The sequence below is a fragment of the Malaclemys terrapin genome, chromosome 4 (genome assembly GCF_027887155.1).
Source record: "Malaclemys terrapin pileata isolate rMalTer1 chromosome 4, rMalTer1.hap1, whole genome shotgun sequence".
NCBI classification, from domain to species: Eukaryota; Metazoa; Chordata; order Testudines; family Emydidae; genus Malaclemys; species Malaclemys terrapin.
The window spans coordinates 40,989,534-41,012,840 of NC_071508.1; the positions used below are offsets into that span (position 1 = coordinate 40,989,534).

General features: G+C 41.6%; 1 protein-coding gene across 2 annotated transcripts in view; it reads left to right on the top strand.

Moving 5' to 3' along the window:
* LRP5 (LDL receptor related protein 5) overlaps positions 1-23,307 on the top strand; it is a 274,633-nt gene that overhangs the window by 110,481 nt on the left and 140,845 nt on the right. For both annotated transcript variants that reach the window (XM_054026734.1, XM_054026735.1), the window contains exons 4-5: positions 3,987-4,183; positions 7,901-8,032. In XM_054026734.1, coding sequence (XP_053882709.1) covers positions 3,987-4,183; positions 7,901-8,032 — 329 coding nt within the window. The remainder of the gene's footprint in view (positions 1-3,986; positions 4,184-7,900; positions 8,033-23,307) is intronic.

Below are 23,307 nucleotides of genomic sequence, written 5' to 3' on the forward strand. Positions count from 1 at the left end.
AGTATCTGCTTATCTTCGTCAAGATGTGAGTTTAGTCTTCCCATATCCCGATGACTGGCTACTTAAGGGCTGATCTTACGAAGCAGTACAGGCTTCCTCTCGGATGGCCTTTCTCTCTTCCAAGGATTGGCTATCCAGCGAAACATAAAAAAGAAATCCACCTTAGCTCCTGTACAAAGAATACAATTCATAGGAGGGTACTTGGATTCTTTGGCAATCAGGGCCTTCCTTCCCACAGACAGATTCATAACTTGAGCAGATCAGGTCACGGGTCCCCTCCAGGTGAAGAACTCCCTAGACTGCTAGAAAAATCAACTCAGTATCTGCACAGGTGTCTCTTCCATCCACCAAGCTCAAGCAATAACTGTGATAATGGGCTGTTGGGTAGGGGAACACACTTCTATATCGTCACAACGGTCACCTCAGGAAGACAGTCTATAGGTCAACCTATTGGAACTCAAGGTGGTCAGGAATTCTACCTTCAGTTCTCCCTCCCCCTCCCTCCCCACAATCAAGGGCAAATCAATCACGGACAAATCAATGATGGACAATGTGGCTTGCATGTTCTATATCAACAAACAAGGAGGAGCAAGAGCCCCCTCTCTGTGTGCCAAAGCTATAAAGTTATGGAACTGTTATGTTAGCCCATCAGATTCAGAACTCAGCTCCTTTCCTTCCTGGAAGCTGGAATGTCATAGCTGATCTGCTCAGCAGGGGAGTTTCTCCCAGGTCTATGAATGGGAGTTGGACTCGGATTCTTCATGGGATATTCCAAAGGTGGGGACTTCCACCGGTGGTTCTATTTGACACATTCAGCAACCAGAAGTGCCCACTATTCTGCCCAAGAGTCAGCCTAGGTCACTACTCTTTAGGGGATGTGTTTCTCCTTCCCTGGACTTAAGGGCCTTTTCCACGCATTCCGTCCACCACTTCTAATACTAAGAGTGATTAAAAAAAGGTCAGACAGGACAAGGTCAGGGTTATTCTTACAGTACCAGTCTGGTCGAGACAGGCTTGGTATCCTCACCTGCTTCATGTGTGTGTCCAATCAGCATTCAAGCTTCTGACCATCCCTCATCTCCTGTCTCATGATGCAGGTTACATGCTTCACCTCATCCTTAGGGGTCCCCCACCTCCAAGCATGGCTCTTAGATGGTTCACAGGATTAGAATCCACATGCTCGACAGGAGTACAACAGGTATTACTAAACAGTAGAAGGGAATCGACTCGAATTACTTCCCTTCAGAAATGGAAAAGGTTCAACTACTGGTGTCACTGTCGTGTGCCTGTATCCTCTTCACTCCCAATCATCTTGAATTACCTGCTGGATGTGAAAAAATCAGGGTTATCAATTAGCTCTATTAAGGTTCATTTGGCTGTAAGATCAGCATTTCATCCCCCACTAGAAGGGTTTTCCATATTTGCTCATATTTGGTTAAGGATCCTACTCTTTCTTGGGATCTCAACCTGGTACTTAGATACCTCAAGGGACCGCCGTTTGAACCTTTGTCATCTTGCTTCACTTATCTATGAAGACGGCCTTTCTAGTAGCTATCACATTGGCCACCAGGATTGGGGAGACTGGGGCTTAGAGGGGAGACACCCCCTCTCCTCCCATTTATGGTATTTTTCAAGGACAAGGTCTCTTTATGGCCACACCCTAAATTCTTACCCAAAGGGCTGTTGGATTTTCATCTTAACTAGGCCATTCTTGTACCAGATTTTTTCCTTAAACCACATTAGTCTCAATGGGAGACCTCTTTTCATACTTTACATGCGAGATGGGCATTGGCCTTTTATCTAGATAGGACCAAGCAATTTCGGAAATCACCTAGACTGTTTGTCTCGATCTCAGAAAGATCCAAGGAGTCAGCGATCTCTACACAGAGACTTTGGAGGTGGATCTCTGGGTATATCGTTACTTGGTAGGATGCAGCCAGTGTTCTGCCTCCCCCAAAAGATGATAGCACACTCTCTACCAAATCAAAGGCAATTTCCAGAGCTTTATTCAAGAACATACCCGAGTCTGAGATATGCAGAGCTGCTCCATGGGCCTCAGTGCATGCTTTTTCTAAACACTGTGCCTCGGTCCACGCCATCAGATCTGATGTGGTGCTTGGTTCTACTATATTGTTTTCAGTCTTGGACTTGCTTCCGAAGCTCTCTTCTCCCTGTGAGGATGCTGCTCGGGAGCCACTTGAAATGGAGCAGTCATAAGGATGCTACTAGAAGAAGAAGAAGGTTACCCACCTTGTACAGTAACTGTGGTTCCTTGAGATGTGTGTTGCTATGGGAGCTTCACTACCCTCTCTCCTTCCCCTCTGCTTTGGACTGTTCTTTGTTGGACATTCAGATAGAGAAGGAACTGAGGGCAGTTCACCTGTGCAGCTCTGTATACCCTGGGTGTATGGCACAAAGTTATGTAGAGCGCATGCACAGACCAAATGGACACTGCTAATAGAAAATCTCTGATCAAGGGCCCAACAGGCGCATGTGCACCTGAAATGGAGCACCCACAGCGGGACACATCTCGAAGAACCACAGTTACTGCACAAGCTGTATAACCTCTTCTTACTGTAGGCCTAAGAACTTTAATGCCAAGTAAATGGGGGATATCAGAAGTCCAGTATAAAGAAGGCCTCTCACTAGCATGCATGTGCATATAAAATATTTAATTAGAAATATAAGAATTAAAAGTCCACAAAGCTATTGATCAAGAAAAATCCTCAAGGAATAAATCACTCTTATTTCTGTTTAAACCACAGTTGATAGAGGAAAAAAGTGTATAGAACTCTGAGAAAGTAATGGCTAACCAGCATTTCCAGCATTAAAAGGTTCGCTCCCACGGATTTAATTCTGTTTGAGAGGAGATCAGGAAATTACTGACGCTCCAGTGGGTGAGAGGTTTTGAGAAATACCAGTAATGATTCTTCCTCCTAATCCTGAGATTAGGTGGGTCTTCATGTCGCGAAGACACTTGCTCTTATTAGCACCCCAAAATGTCATACCAGATGCCATCAATGATGACCCATGATTTTGTGAGATTCAGCACAGATGTTCTTACTCTGATATCCAAAAATTTCTCTTGAGAAGTATAATCTGTTGATGATCTGAAGAAACTGTTCTTGATGGGAAGTGATGGTGTGGGATAATTTAAAAAGAGAACATCTGGGCACTTGCCTCAGTCATTTCTTTGATGTAATGAAGAGTGGGGCCTTGATAAAGAGGCAAAAGAAGAACTGGAAGTTGATGGTATAGACCTGGGCAGTGATTCCAGATGTGGCATGAGGACAAAAATAATAATTAGCATTTTAATAATGACGAGTGTTCTGCAGTCTCCATTTCTTCTAAGACTCAACTGTCGGACATTTGTTCAGCTATGTTAGAGAACCTTGATGTTGCCTTGCAGGGGGTCAGTTTGTTACTGAATCAGAGCTCTTGTTGCTATGAAACACAATATATTTTTGTTTCTTGATTGCCTAAATATTCCCAAATTTACTGCTATGAAGCAGTCATAGTCTAACTTTCCATTTACAAATCCTGCATACATTTTTATTGCATACATTTGTAAGGTGCCCTCTGTTATGGTGTCCTGGAATATTTTACATGGCATAAACTGGCCATAAACTGGGTCATTATATTTATATATATGTCTATATACACTTAAAGAGAGTCAAGTTTGTATTCTGTCAAATTTGTACTTAACTTACATTCTGGTATCACAGTTTTGGAAAAATTTAGAAACATTTTTCTGGATTCTACCATAGTGACCATGTGTAAAATGAGGTGGATAACTTTTTTGGATTTGAGTTGGAAGCAATGAACAGATGGCAGATTAACAGTGGAGGCTGTTGTAAAGCATAAGGGTTAATATATAAAATTAAAAATGTGACTTTTAAAAAGCCCAGATACCTACATGTCTGGTGATTTACAGAATCGATGTTATTAATGTTTCATGTTCTCTCTCTCCTATTTCACAACCCTAGGCAAAAGGTTGTGGAAGGGAGTCTCACTCACCCATTTGCGCTGACACTGTCTGGAGAGACGTTGTATTGGACAGACTGGCAGACTCGCTCCATTCATGCCTGTGACAAAAGGACCGGAGAGAAAAAGAGAGAAATACTGAATGCACTTTACTCACCGATGGACATCCAAGTCTTGAGTCCAGAGCGGCAGCCATACTGTATGTTTCAGGTTTTTCTGTAATTTCTCTAACACACTGTATATTATTATTGGTTTTGGTGGAGAAAAATGTTACTAATAAAAATGTTAGTGTGAATTAGGTCTGATAGCTTCAAAGGGTCCAAAATAAATTAGATGCTAAACTTTCCAGGAAATGTAATGGGGGATAGGGTACTTAGCTCCTTTAGTTGTCTTCAAAAATCCCAGCTTGAATTATGTTACATTTTGGTAACATAAACCAAGGTCCAGCAGAACAATTAAGCAACTGTGTAATTTTAAATTCGTGAGTTCCATTGAAGTCAGTGGGGACTACTCATGAGCTTAGTTACTTATGTTAATTGCTCTTCTAGATCTGGGACATACAGACCTAGTCATGTAAAATAAGGACTTCACAGGCATATCACCTGTGGGGATATATAGTGTGGGTGTCAGATTGGCAGCAAAGCAGCTAGTAAACATTCTGGAGCCAGACCTTCAGTCCTATGTAGGTAAAAATCCCATTGACTTCACCATCAGGTTCATCATTCTTGTTATAAATTAAGAATCTGAGGAGGATCCCTTTGTGTGAGGCCACACCAGTTTCTGATGCCTAAGCTTAGCCATGGTGGAACAGCTTGACTATTTGGAAGTCACTTGTAACTTGTGGACTGAATGTGGGATTGGAGGCTAGGCATTCCCTGAGTTCTAATCCTCTGCCGCTGTCTTGCTAGGTTGCTCTGGATAGACATTTCCCTGTTATCCCCATCTAGAAAATGAAGGTGAAACTTATTTTAACCTACCCAGAGGGATGTTGGGAGGATAACTTGGTTAAATAGGAGCTGCAAAGCAAAACCTTTTTGTTTTTGCACTTCGCTCCTTCATGATGTTTAAATTCAGCCTCATAAGCTCATTTGCTTGCTTTAAATTTCCTTAAAATGTGACGCCTGCTGCAGTGGTTTCTAAGAGAATTTGGCTGGCAAATGAGAGTAGGGCCAAACCAGGATTAAGTCTGGTCAGAATGTGTTCTTAAAACTTTTTTTCCTCCATTGACACTGGCTGACCAAAGAGTATGTCTATACTCGGGTTTTTTGCCCAACATTTCCCACAGTCATTACTGAATGCTAGTGTAGACAAGGCTCCAGGCAAGCAACAATGTATTTAAACACCATGTCCGCTCATCCTGCTTGTATCAAGTCTCTGACACATTGCTTAAATGTTACATTGGAAAAATCCCTAGTGTAGATGAGGCTTGTTAGAAACTTTTATCCAAACAAAGGTAAGGCTCTGGGGTAAGACCAGTGAGCTCATTTTACCCTGTGACCTTTGTTAGGATTTTAACCTCTGGTATCTGGAGATTAATGGCAGGGAATGTTAGCTCTGTCCATCTTCTTTTAAAAATAAGTAATTTAATAAAAAAAAAAAAAGCAATAAGAGGAATTTAACACGTATTCCTTATGGTATAAGGAATTAGAGGTGTTTTTTTTTTTTACAGGGGGGATTTGATTCTAGGTTGTTGTTTTTTTACAGGGGGGATTTGATTGCCAATGTGTGACCACAATTTCATGAGTTAACATCACCACTTTAGTGCTCCAGAATGGGCATAAGGGAAAGATCTGTGCTGCTGTATGTAACAAACATTGGGGCCCATATTCTTACCTTTATACTGTATGCGTGGAGTTCCCATTAATGTCATCAGTGGGAGTTCTGTGCAGAGGATGGAGAAGGGAATATGTCCCATTGTATGTGTTAAGTATCAGAGGGGTAGCAGTGTTAGTCTGGATCTGAAAAAAGCAAAAGAGAGTCCTGTGGCACCTTAGAGACTAACAGACATATTGGAGCATAAGCTTTCGTGGATGAATACCCACTTCGTCAGACGCATGTGGTGGAAATTTATGCTTATGCTCCGATACGTCTGTTAGTCTCTAAGGTGCCACAGGACTCTTTATTGTATGTGTTGTGTTTCGCAGAGCTGTTAGCCTGTGTTCTTCCTGCGTTGTCCTGGGAGTAGTAGTTTGGGGAGCCTGTTGCGAAGCACATAGGGCACAGATTGAATCAAATCAGAAGGGAAATATGCATGTAATTTAGCCCTGGGGATAAGTATCATGTGTCTTCACCAGAAACTCTGCCTTCTGGGTTTACTCTTAAATTTAACCAAACTGAAAGGTTTGTTCCCTGAATGTAATGCTGTGTTTTTTAAGGTAGTTTTAGGAAGGCAGTAAACAGGCTTGAAGTAAATCAAAGGAATTTGGGATCTGCTTAGTTGAGAAACAGGTGTAAGATTTCAGTGGCGGTTGTGAGGTATGTGTAGTACCATTGCACAGAGCTCCAGATGTGGGTGGGGTGTGTGTGTGGGGGGGGGGGGCGGCGGGAGGGGGCTGTGTGTGTGTGTGTGTGTGTGTGTGTGTGTGTGTGTGTGTGTTGAATTCTTGTCATTTCTCTGAGCTGAGAAAACGTCCCACCCTTGGGTCACAGTATTTCTGGACCAGTAGCAAGGAAAACGTGGTGCATAGGAAATAGCATCTGCTGGAAATAGCTCAGATGCCATTGACTTCACTGGGATCAGGTTCAGATTCCTCCTCCTCTTCTTTTGCATGGCTCTCAATGGAAGTAACTAACAAACCAAATCACCCCAGCTCTTTTATTAACAGCTTCAAAAAACCTCACAGAACTTGATGATGGATTGAGCTGTGCATAGCTGCAAATTATATATCTGCGCTCGCATGCGCACACATGCACATACACTATAGAGTGTGTGTGTGATGTGGGTGATTTCTGGGTAGTCATGGGCAGCTTGCAATCATTCAAACATGGCAACGTTCTCTAGAATTATTTAAATAGGGGGTTTGTATCTCTTATGGTATTATTTATTCCAGTTAAAGTTAAGAGATTTTTTTTCAATTTATTGCATTTGCATCTTCAAAACTGTTTTTAAAAAAAGGTGGCAGGGCAAGAGGGGGAGAGGGAAAGGTTCAGACATTTGCAGCCTCTTTTCCTAAAATGAATGAAAATGCAAGACATTCCTCTGTTTCCCACTGCATCAGATGTTTGGAGATGCTAGAATGCTACACCTTTGTGAAGGATTTTGGGTCTGAAAAGATTTTTACTACCACCACAATGTAGCAACCTCTATTTACCCCCCTCCCCCTTTCCTCCCTCAAAAGTCCTTCTCCTCATATCATGTTGTTTGGTTATAGAAAAACGTTCTTTTAGTTTGCCAAAGTGGCTTTGTTAGGTGCCTTGATTATTTCGTGCCCAACTGAAAACACATTTAAGGAACCTGATAGTCAGAAAATGCTGAGCACCTGCCCTTTGAAAATCAGGCCCTTTTAATTATCTCAAGTTGGGCACCTAGGAGTAGAGGCACTCACAATCACCAGTCACTTTTAAAAAATTGCTGTTTTATAGCTCATTTATCCTTTAGTGCTAAGACTGGGCACAACTAGATGGGAGTGGTGATGTCTGTGTGGCAGGTATGGATTGCAGTACACCTCTAACCTGATATAACGCTGTCCTCGGGAACCAAACATCTTACCGCGTTATAGGTGAAACCGCATTATATCGAACTTGCTTTGCTCTGCCGGAGTGCGCAGCCTCCCCCCCCTTTCCCCCGGAGCACTGCTTTACCGCGTTATATCCGAATTCGTGTTATATCGGGGTAGAGGTGTATATAGTGGTCTGGTTGGACTTTGTCACTCTATAGAGAAGTAAAATAAATTCCAGTTCTTGTGATTTCTTGAAGTTCATACTCCCTGCGAAGAAAACAATGGAGGCTGCTCTCACCTTTGCCTGCTGTCTCCCAGAGACCCCTTCTACAGCTGTGCCTGTCCCACTGGAGTGCAGCTGGAAGATGATGGCAAGACCTGTAAAGCAGGTAAGGCTCTTCTTGTCTTTCTACAGTAGCAGCTTTGGCTGCTTAATAGTTCAATATTAAGGTTTGAATAAAGAGGGTCTGTTTGAGATGCTCAGATCTAAGTCAAAATGCTTAAGATAAGGACTCTATGATTCCATAAACAACGTGCTCAGCTCTTTGGGTATGGATGGAGTAATATATATAGTTGGATAAGCAGCTGCACCAACTCTTGGAAATATCTCCCATACCATTCTGTTTATTCACTTATAAAACACACATCTGCATTTCAAGTGTCTTCTGTCTGGTATGTATGAAGAGAAACTAGGTATCTTATAGGTAAAGCATTGGACTGGGAACTGGATTCAGTTCCTGCCTCTGCTACATATTTCCCGTGTAACCTTGGTCATGTCACTTACAATTTGTCTGCACAGAAAGTTATTCTGAAATAACCATTCCTGATTAACTCCATGTGTGGATGCTCTTATTCCAAATTAATCAGGACTAGTTAATCCTCTTTAAATTTACACTCTGCCTTATTCCAAGTTAAGTTTAATGTGTAGACAGGGCATTGATCTAGGGTTTCCTAAAATGTGGGGCATGCTTCCCAGCATAGGAACAGAGGATGTAAAGGGTTAGTTAACAGGGCACAGATGGACCTCCCAAATGTTCTCCAGAAGTCTCAGCTTTTGTTAAAAACAAAAGTCTCTAGCTATTATGGTTGCACAGAAAAGCTTGAAAATATCACCCAAGTATAACAAATGCAGTAATAACTGCCTGAGTTTGGAGAGTCTGAAATGTAAGCTCTGAAGTGTGAATGACCTTATTCAAGTCAATGGGTGCCAATTCAGATGCCACTGATAACTAGTCCATTGCTCTTCAAAACATGAATGGGAGGAGAGAGAGAGGATCATATGTGGAAAGTCTACATATGTACTCTGACTGAGGGCCTCACTGTTTGAAATCATGCTAAATAACCAGTTTGAGTAGACCGTTAATAACGTACCAGGGTTGAAGAGGGGCTTGATTGGTTTCATTTCCCAGATTTTTCCTAATTTCTCTGGAGAGTGGAGGAGCTCAGCGTTCACAAATTTAGGAGACAATTTTTGTGCCTGATTTTCAGAAGCACTGAGCACCCAAAGTCACCCGTTTGGACCAAAGCTTCCCTCTTGTAAAATGGAAATGGTAATACTTCTCTATTTCACAGTGGCACTGGGAATAAATGCGCCCTCAGGTACTATGGGGATGCTGCACATATAAGTACCCACATAGCTGTGTTGCATCTATCTTTTCCAAAAATGGCATGCTTCTGCCATAGCAGAAGTAAAAACCAATGATTCCCTTTAGTTTATTGCCAGTGTGGGAGGTGTAGAAATATCTGTTGTAATTCTGAGTAGTGGTTCAGGCTGTGATTCTCAATTTGTGTCCCGCTGACTATTAATGATTCACAGAACCCTTCTGAGTGGTCTATGCAGATGCTTCTATCACACTTTTTGTGCTAGTATTCCATTTTCAGTGGCACTTCAGAGTGCTTTCGTGTGCTTTTCTGAAATGAGGCCCGTTAGAGGGAAGCCATTGCAGGACCATGTTTTTCTCAGCTGGGCAATGGACTTAAAGGTAGAGGTTTGTTCCCTTGTATTCATTGGTCAGTAGTTGCTGCTGTGATGGAGGGGCAACTCAGCTGTTACCTTTTGGCTGTATCCTAAAGAACAATGTTTTTGACATGTTTTGGGAACTCATGTGGCGGGACAGTTGCTTAGGGTTACCATATTTTGTGCCTCCAAATGGAGGACACCCCCAGGGGCCCCGGCCCCGCCCCCAGCCCCGCCCACGCCCCCACTCCGCCCCCTCCCGAAGTCTCCGCCCCCTCCCCTGCTTCCTGTGAACATTTGAGTCGCGGGAAGCCTGTAGCAGGTAAGGGGCGGGGGGGGGGGGGGAGGAGGCGCGGCGCAGGCTGGCCCCCTGGCGGCTCCAGCCTGGGCCGGCCCCGGCCCACCACCCCCGGCCCGCCCAGCACTGCCGGCCCCCCGCGGCCCAGCGGACCCAGCAGACCCCCCGGTCCCGCGGACCCCCCGGCTCGCGGCCCCGCGGACCTCCCAGCCCCGCGGCCCCCCCCCCGGCTCGCGGCCCCGCGGACCTCCCGGCCCCGCGCCCCTCCCCCCCCCCCCCCGACTCGCGGCCCAGCGGGCCCCGCGGACCCCCCGGCTCCCCCGGACCCGCGGACCCTGCGGCCCAGCGGACCCAGCGGACCCCCCGGTCCCGCGGACCCCCCGGCTCCCCCGGCCCCGCGGACCCCCCGGCCCCGCGGACCCCCCGGCCCCGCGGACCTCCCGGCCCAGCGGAGCCCCCGGCTCGCGGGCCCGGACTGGCCCGCGGACCTCGCGGCCCAGCGGACCTCCCGGACCCCGGACCGGCACCGCGCCCCCGGCTCCCCGCCCGGCCCCGCGCCCACCCCGGACCGGCACTGCGACCCCGGACCGGCACCGCGCGCCCGGCCGGGCTCGGCACCATGCCCCCGGCCCTGTGGCCCCGGCCAAAGAGCCCTCCCGATTTTCCCGGACATGCCCGGCTTTTGGGGATTTCCCCCCGGACGGGGATTTGAGCCCCCAAAAGCCGGACATGTCCGGGAAAATCCGGACGTATGGTAACCCTACAGTTGCTTGAATCCAGGTCTTTGTGTTACTCTGCAGTTAACCCACTGTGCCAACCTCAGATTTAATTAGTTATAATGGAATGATCCATACAGAAAAATGCCAAATTAAGATTTAAACCAGTAATGCCATTTCTCTACTGCTGAAGATGAATAGTTCCTTTCTTCCCTCTGGGACAGCTCTTTGTGGAGAGATGTATGAAGTAATTATGCTAGGAAATTTTCATCACTCTGCCTTATTCGTGTTTTCATGCATTATGTTTAATTGAAAAAAAGTAAGGCAAGGCTTTGTGCCAGAAGTCTTGTGAAATTTGCTCTCTTAGACAATGTGAACTAGAGAAAATTATCTAAGTAAGAAACTAGAGAGAGATCTCATGATGAAATTCCAAAGTTAGATGTGAGATGCCACATATGAGGTTTACTTAAGAGGCAATAGTTGGGGGCTAATAGTACAACAGTAGCAGTGTTTCAGTAAAGTATAAGTCACACAGATTGTTGGGAAAAATCTTGATTTTATTATTCAGGAAGTTTGACTTTTAAAAAGTGAATTTAATATTTATAAAAATGAGAGATTAACATTCCTAGCTAGAGCCAAGAAATAGTGCTTAGTGCTAGCTTCTTGCATGCACAGTTCAGCCAATGAATCATAGAATATCAGGGTTGGAAGGGACCTCAGGAGGTCATCTAGACCAAGCCCCTGCTCAAAGCAGGACCAACCCCCAGACAGATTTTTTTCCCTAGATCCTTAAATGGCCCCCTCAAGGATTGAACTCACAACCCTGGGTTTAGCAGGCCAATGCTCAAACCACTGAGCTATCTCTCCCCCAAACCTCAGTCCTGGACTGAAAGACTTGCTGCTATCATAGAATTGGGGGGTTTTAAGCATATTTTGCCAATGCACGCAGTAGTGCAATCATTTTCTGATGCTGGTTAATATCCATTGGCATTACGGTAAGCTCAACAAACTCCTTTCACTCATGAAGTAAGGCAGGATTTGAACCCAAGTCTCCAGGGTTGAAAGGCCATTTTCATTAACTCTTCCTGCTGTATTTGAAATGCTTCCAAGGTAATTCTTGGGTCTGCTGAAAGACCTTTATTTTTCCCCTTGCAGTATAAGAAAGATTTAAAAACATTGCTGAATGTTCAAGACAAATGTTTTTTTTAAATACTCATACAGATTTGTTTTTGGCAGTAGTAAACAGAGCCCTTGTGCAGTTGGCACTTTGGCTAATGGCACAAAAATAACTGACTTTTTAGCCTATGCTTGTATCTTTCCATTGTTGGGCCAGACACTCTGTCAAGGATTTTCTGTCAAAAGGGGGCAAAAAATTTGGATGGGAACAGGAAATTTGATTTTGCATAAGAATGTGGCCTTTTGGTTCAGTTTTATGGATTATTTTTTTCCCAAGCTCTGCATCTTTTGTGATCCTGTCTGCCTTATGCCAACATCCACATGCTTCTCTTTCCACTCTTATTAATTAACTCCTTGGTGGCAAGAAGCTGACTTTTTATTCCTTGCATGGATTCTTGGCGTAGATAAGGGTAGTACCAGGAACTGCGGACATGAAAGAATTAACCATGTCTTCGTTTTATCGCTTGTTAGTTTCGGTAAAAATTTCAAAAGTGCCAAAGTCACTTAAGACTGGAAGTCCCAATCACTGTCAATGGTACTTTTGGGATAAAAATGGTACTCGAAATCCTGAAAGAGAGTGTTTGCATGGGGAGTTATACTGCATAGCTATAGCCATGTAGTTGTACTGTATAGCTATGCTGGTAAGTTTTCCCATGTAGACAAACCCACAGACTCCTAAATCACATAAGCATCCTTAAAGATTTTATCCTTTGAGATTAGGCGAATACAAGTATGTGAGAACTATTGGTTCTGCAGTTCTTTGTTGAGACGGTGTTGTCTGGGGGGAATGAGCCCAGGGTTGGGAATCTGTAGATCCTGAGTTCAAGTGCGGGCTCTGCCACTGACTTGCTTGTGACCCTGGGCAAACTACTTCAACTTTGTTTTTACCCTTCAGTAAAATGGGGATAATGCTGCTTTACCTACCTACCTACCTACCTTACAGAGGTCCAGTGAGGATTAACTAGTTAATGCCTGTTCAATACTTTGTCCATGTAACATGCTATATGCATGCTTGCTATTTTTATCTTTAGAATGTCCATTTTCTCATGTTACCATTCTGGAATTGTGGGTGAGGTTGTAATGTCACAACAAAAGGGTAGGATAAGTTGAGATTAACTTATGTTAGGTTCTTTGTCACTACTTTCTGTTGAGAAAATGCTGTGTATGCTGCTCGTGCCGATGTTACTAAACAGTTTAAAAAATGTAGATGCCTCTGTCCCAAATATCACAGTCAAAGCCAGTGGGTAAATTACAAGTCAATATTGGATGTTACAGAAATGGGAGTAAAATAGAGACCCACAAGATATGGCATGTATGCAGTGAGACTCTGATAACTTTTTGATTAATACTATGGTGCATCTATAACTGTTGCTATTCTGCTGAGTCAGTAGGTGAAATGTTTATTATTCTCTTGTTTTTCCTTTCTGTATTGTGTTGTACTTGTAGCCTGGTTTTCCTCTTACATTTCCAGCTCTATACAGTTACATTATTTGACAAATCAAAATATCATAAAAAGATTCCAACTCTGTGGTGAATGCCATTTATTAATAATAATAAATATAAAATATGGGGAGAGTTTGGAACGCTGACACTGAGCACAAGAAGCTGTCCAGGAAAGTGTAGTTGCTTAAAGTGGTGTTTGCTGCTCCGGTGTTGCCTCATTCCAGGCATAAGAGAATAAAAGTCTGTTTTGCTTTGTTTGTGTATGGTGTTTTCTTTATTCATTGACAACATGACAAGTGCTTCCTAGCACCCAGAGAACTGCTGTGTAGAAGAGTCTGCAATACAAGAACAGGGTTTGTTTTTATGTTTTTAAAAGGAAAAAAAGCCCCATTGAAAAGTTAAAACAAAGCCCCAGTCACCTGAAACTTTTGCAAGGGTATGATTTCCCCCTCGCCCCCTCTGCATCACCCCAGGCCACAAAAGCGGAATTGTAAAAGCACAATGTGCAGTAGTTGAAATCTGGTTTCCAGGTATGAGACGTTTGATGCCCGAAAGGAACAATTTTAACCAAGTTATGAACAACTGAAAAAAGGATTTGGAGTGGAATGCCAACCATAACTATATCTGGGATTTGAACAGTTTATGGAATGTGGATTCTATTAGAAGCAAATGCTGTAATAAAAGAGGTTCAAAGAGGCTGACTTGACTAAAAAGATGTACTAATTATTTAAGCACCGTAACTTATTATAGAGTAATATTTTATCCTCGGTAGCCAACACAATGCTTTTATTGTATTAAAATAAGCAGCTTTTTTAGATTTGGTGGGGATGGGTAGGGCAAGGGTTTTTGGTAAATATCTTTACGTCACAAGACTGAAAAATTGGGTTAAATTTTCAGACAAGTTAAGTATGGAATTCTCACCTTAAAAATATATGAATTTTCTGAGCAGAAGGGGCCATCGTTGTCATCTAACCGGACCTTCTGCATAACACAGGCCATAGAATTACGCCCAGTAATTTCTGCGTCAAGCCTATAACATGTGCTTGAGCTATACCATACCTTTTAGAAAAAGTTCCAGTCTTGATGTAAAGATTCAAAATGCATGTATAATTGCATCTAATTAGCCTTTCACTCATGCAGTTACCCAAACTGCATGCCTATCTTAGGTCTGCCTTATTAACTCTTCAAGTCCTTATTTAAGTTACTTTCTGACATGAATGATTAAAGCCCTGAAAAGCAAGTTCTCCTTTCCCTTTTCTTAAGAGACATTTTATAAACATACATATTCTACACTTCAGAGCAAAGCATAGTTTGGATCAATTACCACTACAATCCAAGAGTGGCAAACAAGCTGTTGGAAAGGCAAAGATGAGCAGAGTTGCCTCAGTTTTTAAGTTAGAAATGTTGGGTAATTTTCTGTTTGCAGCCTGATCCTTTCAGTGCTATGTTGAATCACAACAGTGCTGAATTTAATGCTTGTATTTAAAACGTCAAACTTATAATCTCCTTCTTTAGAAACAAAAGTGTTCTAATCTCTGAGTCACAAATTCATCACCGAGGATTCCTTTCAAGAAGCTCTCCTCTGTTCTCCCTCACTCCCCGGAGGGTCCCTGGGTGAAACTCTTTACTAGGTTGTTTTGTTGACTTAAAAGTAGTTTAAAATGTTAGGAGAAAGCCAAGCAGATACGTTCATGGTTTATGTTGTGTCTCTGATAGGGGGAGCCATTTGTCCCTCTTACTCTGTATTGCAAACAGTTCTGAGAAGTGGTATAAATCACACGGCATCTGAATACAGTGAGGCATTTTTTTAGAATGGGTTCTTTCTCCTTATCCTTGCAGGCGTCATTCTCCTGAATTGTTTTCCCTGCTGTGGTGCGTGACAAGCAAGAGTTGCATGTCCACTTCTACTACCACTCTGGCGCTCCAGTTTGCTGTTGTCTTATAATGACTCCTGTTGCCGTCCGTCCTTGTAGTGTGGTCCTTCCTTCTTCCATGTGACGTAGGCAGAGTTGCGCATTCAGAATGTTGAACGTTTCTTTTGTGGCTTGTCCACATGACTCAGTTTAATGACGTTCAAATGTGATTGTGAAGAGAGTAGATCATGGCATAGCGTTTTCAACATTGTCGGCTAATTGTGATTAAACCCTGGTCCCAGTAGGGTCCCACACTCAAATGCCACAGCCATATCCTCATCTCCTTCCAAGATTGGGTTCCTTTTTATAAACAATGTTCAGCTGCCTATATCTCTCTCAGTTCTGGAAAATGCATCTTTTCTTTTTTGCAGTCTTCAGTGTTGTTGGCATAAAAATATTGCTGCTGGCTTTTTACGTAAACTTTAGAATTTTCATCTATTCCATAAAAGTGGGACTAGCCCGTTTTCCCCATAAATGGTCATTTTAACGTCTTCATTTCTGTTCTTCCCCAAAGTGGCCCTCTTCTTTCACAAGCTTGCTTTGCTATTTCGAAGGATCCCATTCTCATTGCAAGATAATTTCTTATATCTTCTGATACCATATAAGCCAATTGTAGCTTCAGTTAACTAAAATTACTTTTATTGAATGAAAAACCCAAGGCTATAGTAACTTATATAAAATAATATATAACTTATATATAATAAGTATAATAAAATAGATCAAGTACAGAGTGAACAGCCTTTTGACAAGCTGCTACCCAGTTTGCTTGTTCAGCTCAGTCTGTATTCCGGCTGTAACTAACTTGTAAATTAAAGGTGTAGTAACTAGAAAACAGCCCAGATCCTCAGCTGGCATAACTTAACATGGCTGTATTGACTTCAGTGGAGCAAAACTAGGTGAGAACTAGCTCAGAGTCAAAATAGCTTCTTGACGTTACAACACAAGTTTAAAATATTATTTTTACTTTCAGTAAGTTGATACATTGAATTTTGTTTAACAATACTGTAGCAAATTATTTTGTTAAAGTATTTCTGTGAAAATTTGTATTAAGCATATAACTTTATTACAATTGTTGCTCAGCTTAACTGTAACATATATCATTAGTTTTTGATCTGTTTTATTAAATTAATGTAAACATAAGATTCATTCCTTTCTTTTTGTGTCTAGATATTTCAGGAGCGGGAGTTTCAGGTTTCTTCAAAGATGAGGGTTTTTTTTGTTATCCTACAGGATGTACATATTTGGCGCTCTCATATTAGGCAATTTTGTTGCCACTCCTTTTTATCTATCCATCTATGACTAGAAGCTTTTTTGCATTTCTAGAGCCTGTTTTGTCATGAATACTGTTTTATAATGAGTTCTTTCTGAGTTTTTGTTACACCAACTAATCCAGAGTCATCGCCAGGTAAACGTCAATACTTGGTTAAATGTGGTATCATAGTATTTCATTTAATATTGTGCAAAATTTCCCCAAAGGAAGAATTCTGTGTATTTATCTGGGCAGTCTAAGCTCTGACCTAAACAAACTCTAGGATGTCCAGTGTATACTATTTATTCTCCTTCTTTGCATGGAAAGCCTTCAGAATTCTTACCCTGTTTATAGTGACTGAAGGCAGAAACAGATCTGTTGCTCAAGGCAGGGTGAGAGTGGCCATATTGTTGAAGGCCCTATAGATTTGGTTTTGTCCTAGCAGCTGTAGGCAGGTTCAACTTTGTAACCATTTTCTACCGTGTTATATTACGTCTAATTTAAAATAGCCCACATGCTTGTTATCTCAAGCAGAGCCTTAACAAATGTAGCAGTGTGTTATATAAAATAGAACTAAAGTGAGTCGCTGGCGTGAGAAAAAGCTAAGGACATATCACATCAGCACACTTCACCAGCCACTGTCTTTTAGTGCTAAATCCAGGCCCTGGTCTTTATCTTTAAGGCCCTCATCAGCTTAGTACCCGATTTAATAAAAAACGATGTCTTCATTCATGACTTTCCAAGACAGCTGTGCTCCTTTGGGACAACATGCCTGACATTACCCAGGGGGAAGCTCTCAGGAGCCAGGGGGCTTGATTACATAAGTCATCAAGAGATACATTTGGTTACTGTGACTGATTGGCTAAAAATCATTCACACATCTCGTATGTGCTTAGACACCCCTTTATCTCCCACTACGCACCTACTTCTTTGTTCTGCCTTTTATTTCATAAGCTCTTTGGGCTGCAGGGTCTGTCATTTGACTGTGTACGGTGCCTAGAACATTGGGGTCCAACATGATTGAAGCCTCTGGCCGCTGCTACACTATAAATTTAAATAAGACTGAGACTATCTTCAGGGAATGCAGTAAGGCTGCAAAAGTTCTTCTATAGTAACCAAAGACAAGGAATTACAACAGCACAAACAAGAAGAAAATAAGTGCCCCGTGAAATAACCGAGAAAGGCGAACAGTAAAAGCCTGGGATTGAGAGAACAAAGTCAGTAGAAAATGTACTGTAAGGAAAATACTCACAGAGGGATGGTCTAGATGACCTAACGGGTCCTTTTTGTCTCCAATTTGGATGACTTTATGGAAGTAGTATATGAAATGATCCTGTAGTTTTCCAGTATGGCCTTTGTGTAGAAGACTTAAGCCTGTTTCTTTCTTTGTGGCAAATTTATTTAACAGTGTCAAAGTAGCTACAGAAAGGTTGAGACACTGCTTTTATTTTTTAACCCCAATTTACAGTTGTTTATAACTTTCTCTATAATGTTTCCCTCTTGGATTGACATTTTTAATGGTTGGTGTTTGCTCCAAAGTGAATTTTCTGTGGACGCGTAATACTTGGAATGTAATAATGATAACACTTCAAAATTTATCTTCAAAGGACTGTATAAACATTAACCTCAAAGGGCTCATATGAGGTACGGAAGTATTCTTCCCATTTTATAGAGAAGGAAATTAAGGTGCAGAGAAATTGTGACTTGTCCAAGGCCACACAGAGAGTCAGTGACAGCTGGGATTAGCACTCAGGAGTACTCAGTTCCAGTAAATCCATTCCAGTAAGCCAGTAAATCTGCCCCCAGTGCCTGGGTGTTCTGATCTGAGGGAATCAAGAATGTATCCTCTACATATCTTCTCTGTGGCTATTTTTGTCCTCCCCCCCCTCCCCCCCAATGACTTTTTCCTTTAATGCAGTACTTTTATTGATTTACATGCTGATGGGTTTGACTACCAAACTTCTGCTGATCACCAAGTGGTTAGTGATAGGGGATGGTCGGGCCAATTTTAATACAGTGCTTACTTATTCTGAGTCAATAGGATGGGGAAAGGATGGGGAATTTTCATCTCTGTGCAGAACTTGAAGGTGATCTTTAGATTTTGCTGTTTCCTTGACAAGGAGCATACCCCATTTCTGGCGCCCAAGTTTCTTTGGAGATTTCTTGCCGTGATTTGTTCAGGACTGTCATTAAAATTCTTTAAGAAGGGATGTTATTTCCTGGTTAGTGAAAACTTGTAGATGGGACTCTTGAATTATATATCCAGATGTGTCGCCTCAGGTATATCACTTAATCTCTCTGAGTCAGTTTCCACATTTTTAAAGCGGAGGTAATATTGACCAGCCAAACTCAGAGGGAGCTGAAATTTACTTGTTAAGTGCTGTGAGATCTTTGGATGAAAGGTGCTGTAGAAGTGCAAAGTATTATTGCTCTTGGTTATGATTAATTACGTGTTAATGGTTGTGGCCATGAACATTGTGCTAATCACTATGTCTGATATTAATTGATTGGTATATTAATACTAGTTAGTATGAGTTTTAATGAATATTCTCAAGACCTCCAATTTAATGATTGGACAGTCTTCTAGTTTTTGCCTCTGTCCATTACTAAAAATGGAAGAAGACAAGATGTATCCCATTTATTTTATTAAATGATTTAAAGATCATAGCTAAATCACATGTAGGTAGGCACAGGGAAAATTAACACTTATGACAAGAGGAGGACATACAGAGCACAAACATGGCTCATTAACTGCTCCGTTTGCATGTTATACATGAATAACCTTGTCCACTATTACTTTTACTACTTCATTAACAGACATCTAGGGTAGCTATTTTCCCTGAACCTGCAAATTCCATTTCAGAAACAGTTATGGCACATACTCATTAGAAAAACAAACAAGGTATCCAACAAACGTTACATCTGATGAAGTCACCAACATGGAATGACTTACTCAGATGACAGAAAGCTGCTTCCCTCATACCAAGGGAAAGCTATTATAATCCAGGAGGCAGGATTACCCCTGTCTAGTCCAAATGAGGGCACTTAGGACTCACTTTTTGTTAATTTTTATGCACTACTTTTCCCCTGCAGCTCTCTTCCTCAGTCAGATAAACTAGGCAAGTGTATCTCCTGTCTTCTGTGCTCTTATTGCTCCACCAGTTGTCTAAGAGAAAGTTCTCCTGCAGTGAGTGTCCCCAGCCCAAATCAGCCACCTTCATTTAGTAAATCAGTGTTCTGTTCACCCAGAGATTGAAGATAAATCAAATCTTCTGTACAGGGATATGTAGAGCTACTGGTAAACACCATGGCAGACTTTCTCTTATGTTTAAAAAAAAAAAAATCCTTTTATGTAGACCCTAGCTATTAGCACAGCTTGATTCAGTTTCTCAAACATTTTTCAATTAGGTGGAAAAGTCTAAGAACAACAATACTGGGGCCCTACACATAGATCATAACACCAAAATGAAACCTCCTATCATAATCCCTGTCTTACTTCTCTCTTCCTGCAGTTGGACTGTTAAGAGCAGCTAATGCTGAACTTCATTGTGCTGAATGTTGTCATTGTTTTGAATATAAACAAGATTATTAAATAGCACGGCAACTTTTTTTTTTTTTTCACATTTATCATGATCTATACAGAATAACAAAGTTTGTTCTCTCCTGCATCATGCTTTGAAACTTTGCCAGGTAATTCATTGTGTTACTGGAACTAACAAGATCCTTTGCTCATCTGTGTGTGGTTTCTTGAAGTCTGGTTGGTTTATCTGGGGTGATGGGGTGTCTGTACTTGGATGGCTAGTAAAAGATTTGCTGACAATCTAAGTATTTGTAATGAACTATTTTTAAAATGTCACTTTCTTGTATGTCAATGCAGAACTAAGGTTTTTCCTGTTTACAAGTTCTCTGTTTTGCCTAGCAAAGTCATGGTTGTAAAAGAAGTTCCTAGTGACTAGATTGGAGGGGAAGGGAGAAGAAAATTTTAGGGGAAAAGAGACCCACAATGGAGCATTGTTCTATCCTGATTAGCAGACAGACAAATGGGAAAGGAATAGCATGGTGTTTTCTGGCATGGATTAGCAAAAGCAACCACTGCAGTCTACATTTGTTTAGGTTGGGTAATAAATTGGAGCATTTGTTACTGTATTATAGATGTCTTGTCACTTGTCAAATGTGAAGTGGGCCAAGGGGAGAATAAAAAAGGCTCTTGTCGAGCTGGTGAGATGGGCTACTTCGCTGCTGTCGGCTCTGATTGGAATTAATTTTGTAGATAGAATGCAGCTGCCATTTTCAGCATTGAAGCATGAATTTTTAATAATAACAGAAGCACAAAAGAAAAAAATCCGAGCAAACACTATACCTAGCATGGATGTTAAATTTTAAAATTAATGGATTAAAGGAGTGGAGGAAGTGGAACTCCATCCATAAAACAAAAAAGATCCCTCTGGTCTGTTTCTACATGACTTCTTGTTAACTACAAAGAGAGAATATAGTGTTTGGGGAACGAGAATAAATGACCAGAGCTGTGTGTTGGTTTTTTTTAATTCCAGTATAGTTAGCATTTGCCTCTATATGCAAACCATTAAAATTCATGGGCTTGTATGGATGTTAGATTTACTCAAAAGTTGCACAGAAGTTTCTGCAGAAAGCTTCAGGGAGTGGGAAGCAAAAGAGAGACTCAAGAATAATAAACAGCTTAAAGTTATACCAGTTGGAAAAATAAAACAGAAATTTGAACTTAGGGCATTACAGATTCCTTCAAAGTGGAAATTTCAAAGGGATCCCAGTTTTTCTAATGTAAAAAAGTTATTCTACATGATTTTGCATTGTAAAATGTCTATACCAAATGTGTGTGGTGGTATGCATACATTCCTTCCTTTTTTCCCTGTGGGCTCTGGTTGATAGAGATCTTTTTATATAGCATTACACCATGGTTTCACTTGCTGTGTTCGACTTTAAGCCTGTATTTCAGCCTCATATTTGAGTTGTTTCCATTTTGTATGTGAAAGCTTTTGTTTGTGTGATGCTGAACACATTCATGTTACAGTGGCTGATAATCCTATTAAGGGTTTCTTACTTGTATGGTTATGAAAGTGATTAATTTGATGGTGGTTTTAAAGATTCATTTGATTAAATGCTGTAACATTTGAATGTATTTAGACTGTTTCTAGTAGTGTAGACAGGTTCTAGAATGTCTAGTAATACACATTCAGCAATAGAGATGTTATACTATAAAATTTATTTAGTGTTTTGTATTTTCAAAGCACTCTTCTGAGATTAATGCTGAAAGTGCCTCTGTAAAAGGGATAGGCTCCCATTTTACAGAAAAGACTACCGAGGAAAAGAGGTGGTGTAATTTGCCCCAGGGTAGATTGGCAGAGGCCCCGGAGGTTTTCCGCCTTCCTCTGCAGCATGGGGCGGGGGTCGCTAGCTGGAGGATTCTCTGCGACTTGAAGTCCTTAAATCACAGGATTTGGGGACTTCAACAGCTGAGTCAAGAGAATGGGGGTGGATCAGCTTTTGTGGCCTGCATCATGCGGGAGGTCAGACTAGATGATCATATTGGTCCCTTCTGACCTTAAAGTCTATAGTCTATGAGGTCACAGAGGTAACCAGGGTCAGGACTAAGATTAGTCCGCTACTCCTAATCCTGTGCTTCAAGCTCTAGGCTACGCCTCTCTCCTGCCTGTTCTTTCTAGCAGAAATTATTATTAAAACAAAATACATGCATAATAGCAATTACTAAGCTTTTCACAGAGGATGTTCAGTGTATGCACAGATTTTGTAATTATCTTAGTACTGAATGTCTGGCCAAGAACGATTATTCTTTACCAGCTTTCAGTCGGTGTAGATAACTTATTGAGAAACTTTAGTGGCACATGCTGCACTGCCTTCATCCACATGCCTCTGTTGTTTAAGGACCTAGATACATGGCTGTTAGGAGGATGGTTACAGAGCAATGTATCTTCATTAAGAACAGATGTAGCACAGCAGCATGGATTGTCAAACAGCCAACATATATAGGCCTAGCAGTTCACTTCAATAATGACACCTAGTTCTCATTACCCTAAGGCTGAGAAAATTAAAGTGCATCAGAATTCTAGCATGTATTAGCATCAGCCACTGTTGTGCTTTGACTGTACTGCATCAGATAAGGAGGGTTTCTTTGTGGAGTGTTAGGTAAACGAGAAAATAGTCCAGTGCTAAAGGAAATGGGAACTACACAAAAATGAGGAGGCTAGTTAAACAGAAATTAAAGAGTACAGTGCCAAAAGTGAAATCTCTGCAAGTTGCGTGGAAACTTTTTAAAGACACCATAATAGAGGCTCAACCTAAATGTATACCCCAAATTAAACAAACATAGTAAGAGAACCAAAAAAGAGCTGCCCTGGCTAAACAACAAAGTAAAAGAAGCAGTGAGAGGCAAAAAGGCATCCTTTAAAAAATGGAAATAAAATCCTAATGAGGAGAAGAGAAAGGAGCATAAACTCTGGCAAATGAAGTGTAAAAATATAATTAGGAAGGCCAAAAAAGAATTTGAAGAACAGCTAGCCAAAGACTCAAAAAGTAATAGCAAATATTTTTTTACGTACATCAGAAGCAGGAAGCCTGCTAAACAGCCAGTGGGGCTACTGGATGATCGAGATGCTAAAGGAGCTCTCAAGGACAATAAGACCATTGCGGAGAAACTAAATGAATTCTTTGCATCAGTCTTCACGGCTGAGGATGTGAGGGAGATTCCCAAACCTGAGCCATTCTTTTTAGGCAACAGATCTGAGGAACTGTCCCAGATTGAGGTATCATTAGAGGAGGTTTTGTAACAAATTGATAAATTAAACAGCAATAAGTCACCAGGACCAGATGATATTCACCCAAGAATTCTGAAGGAACTCAAATGTGAATTTGTAGAAC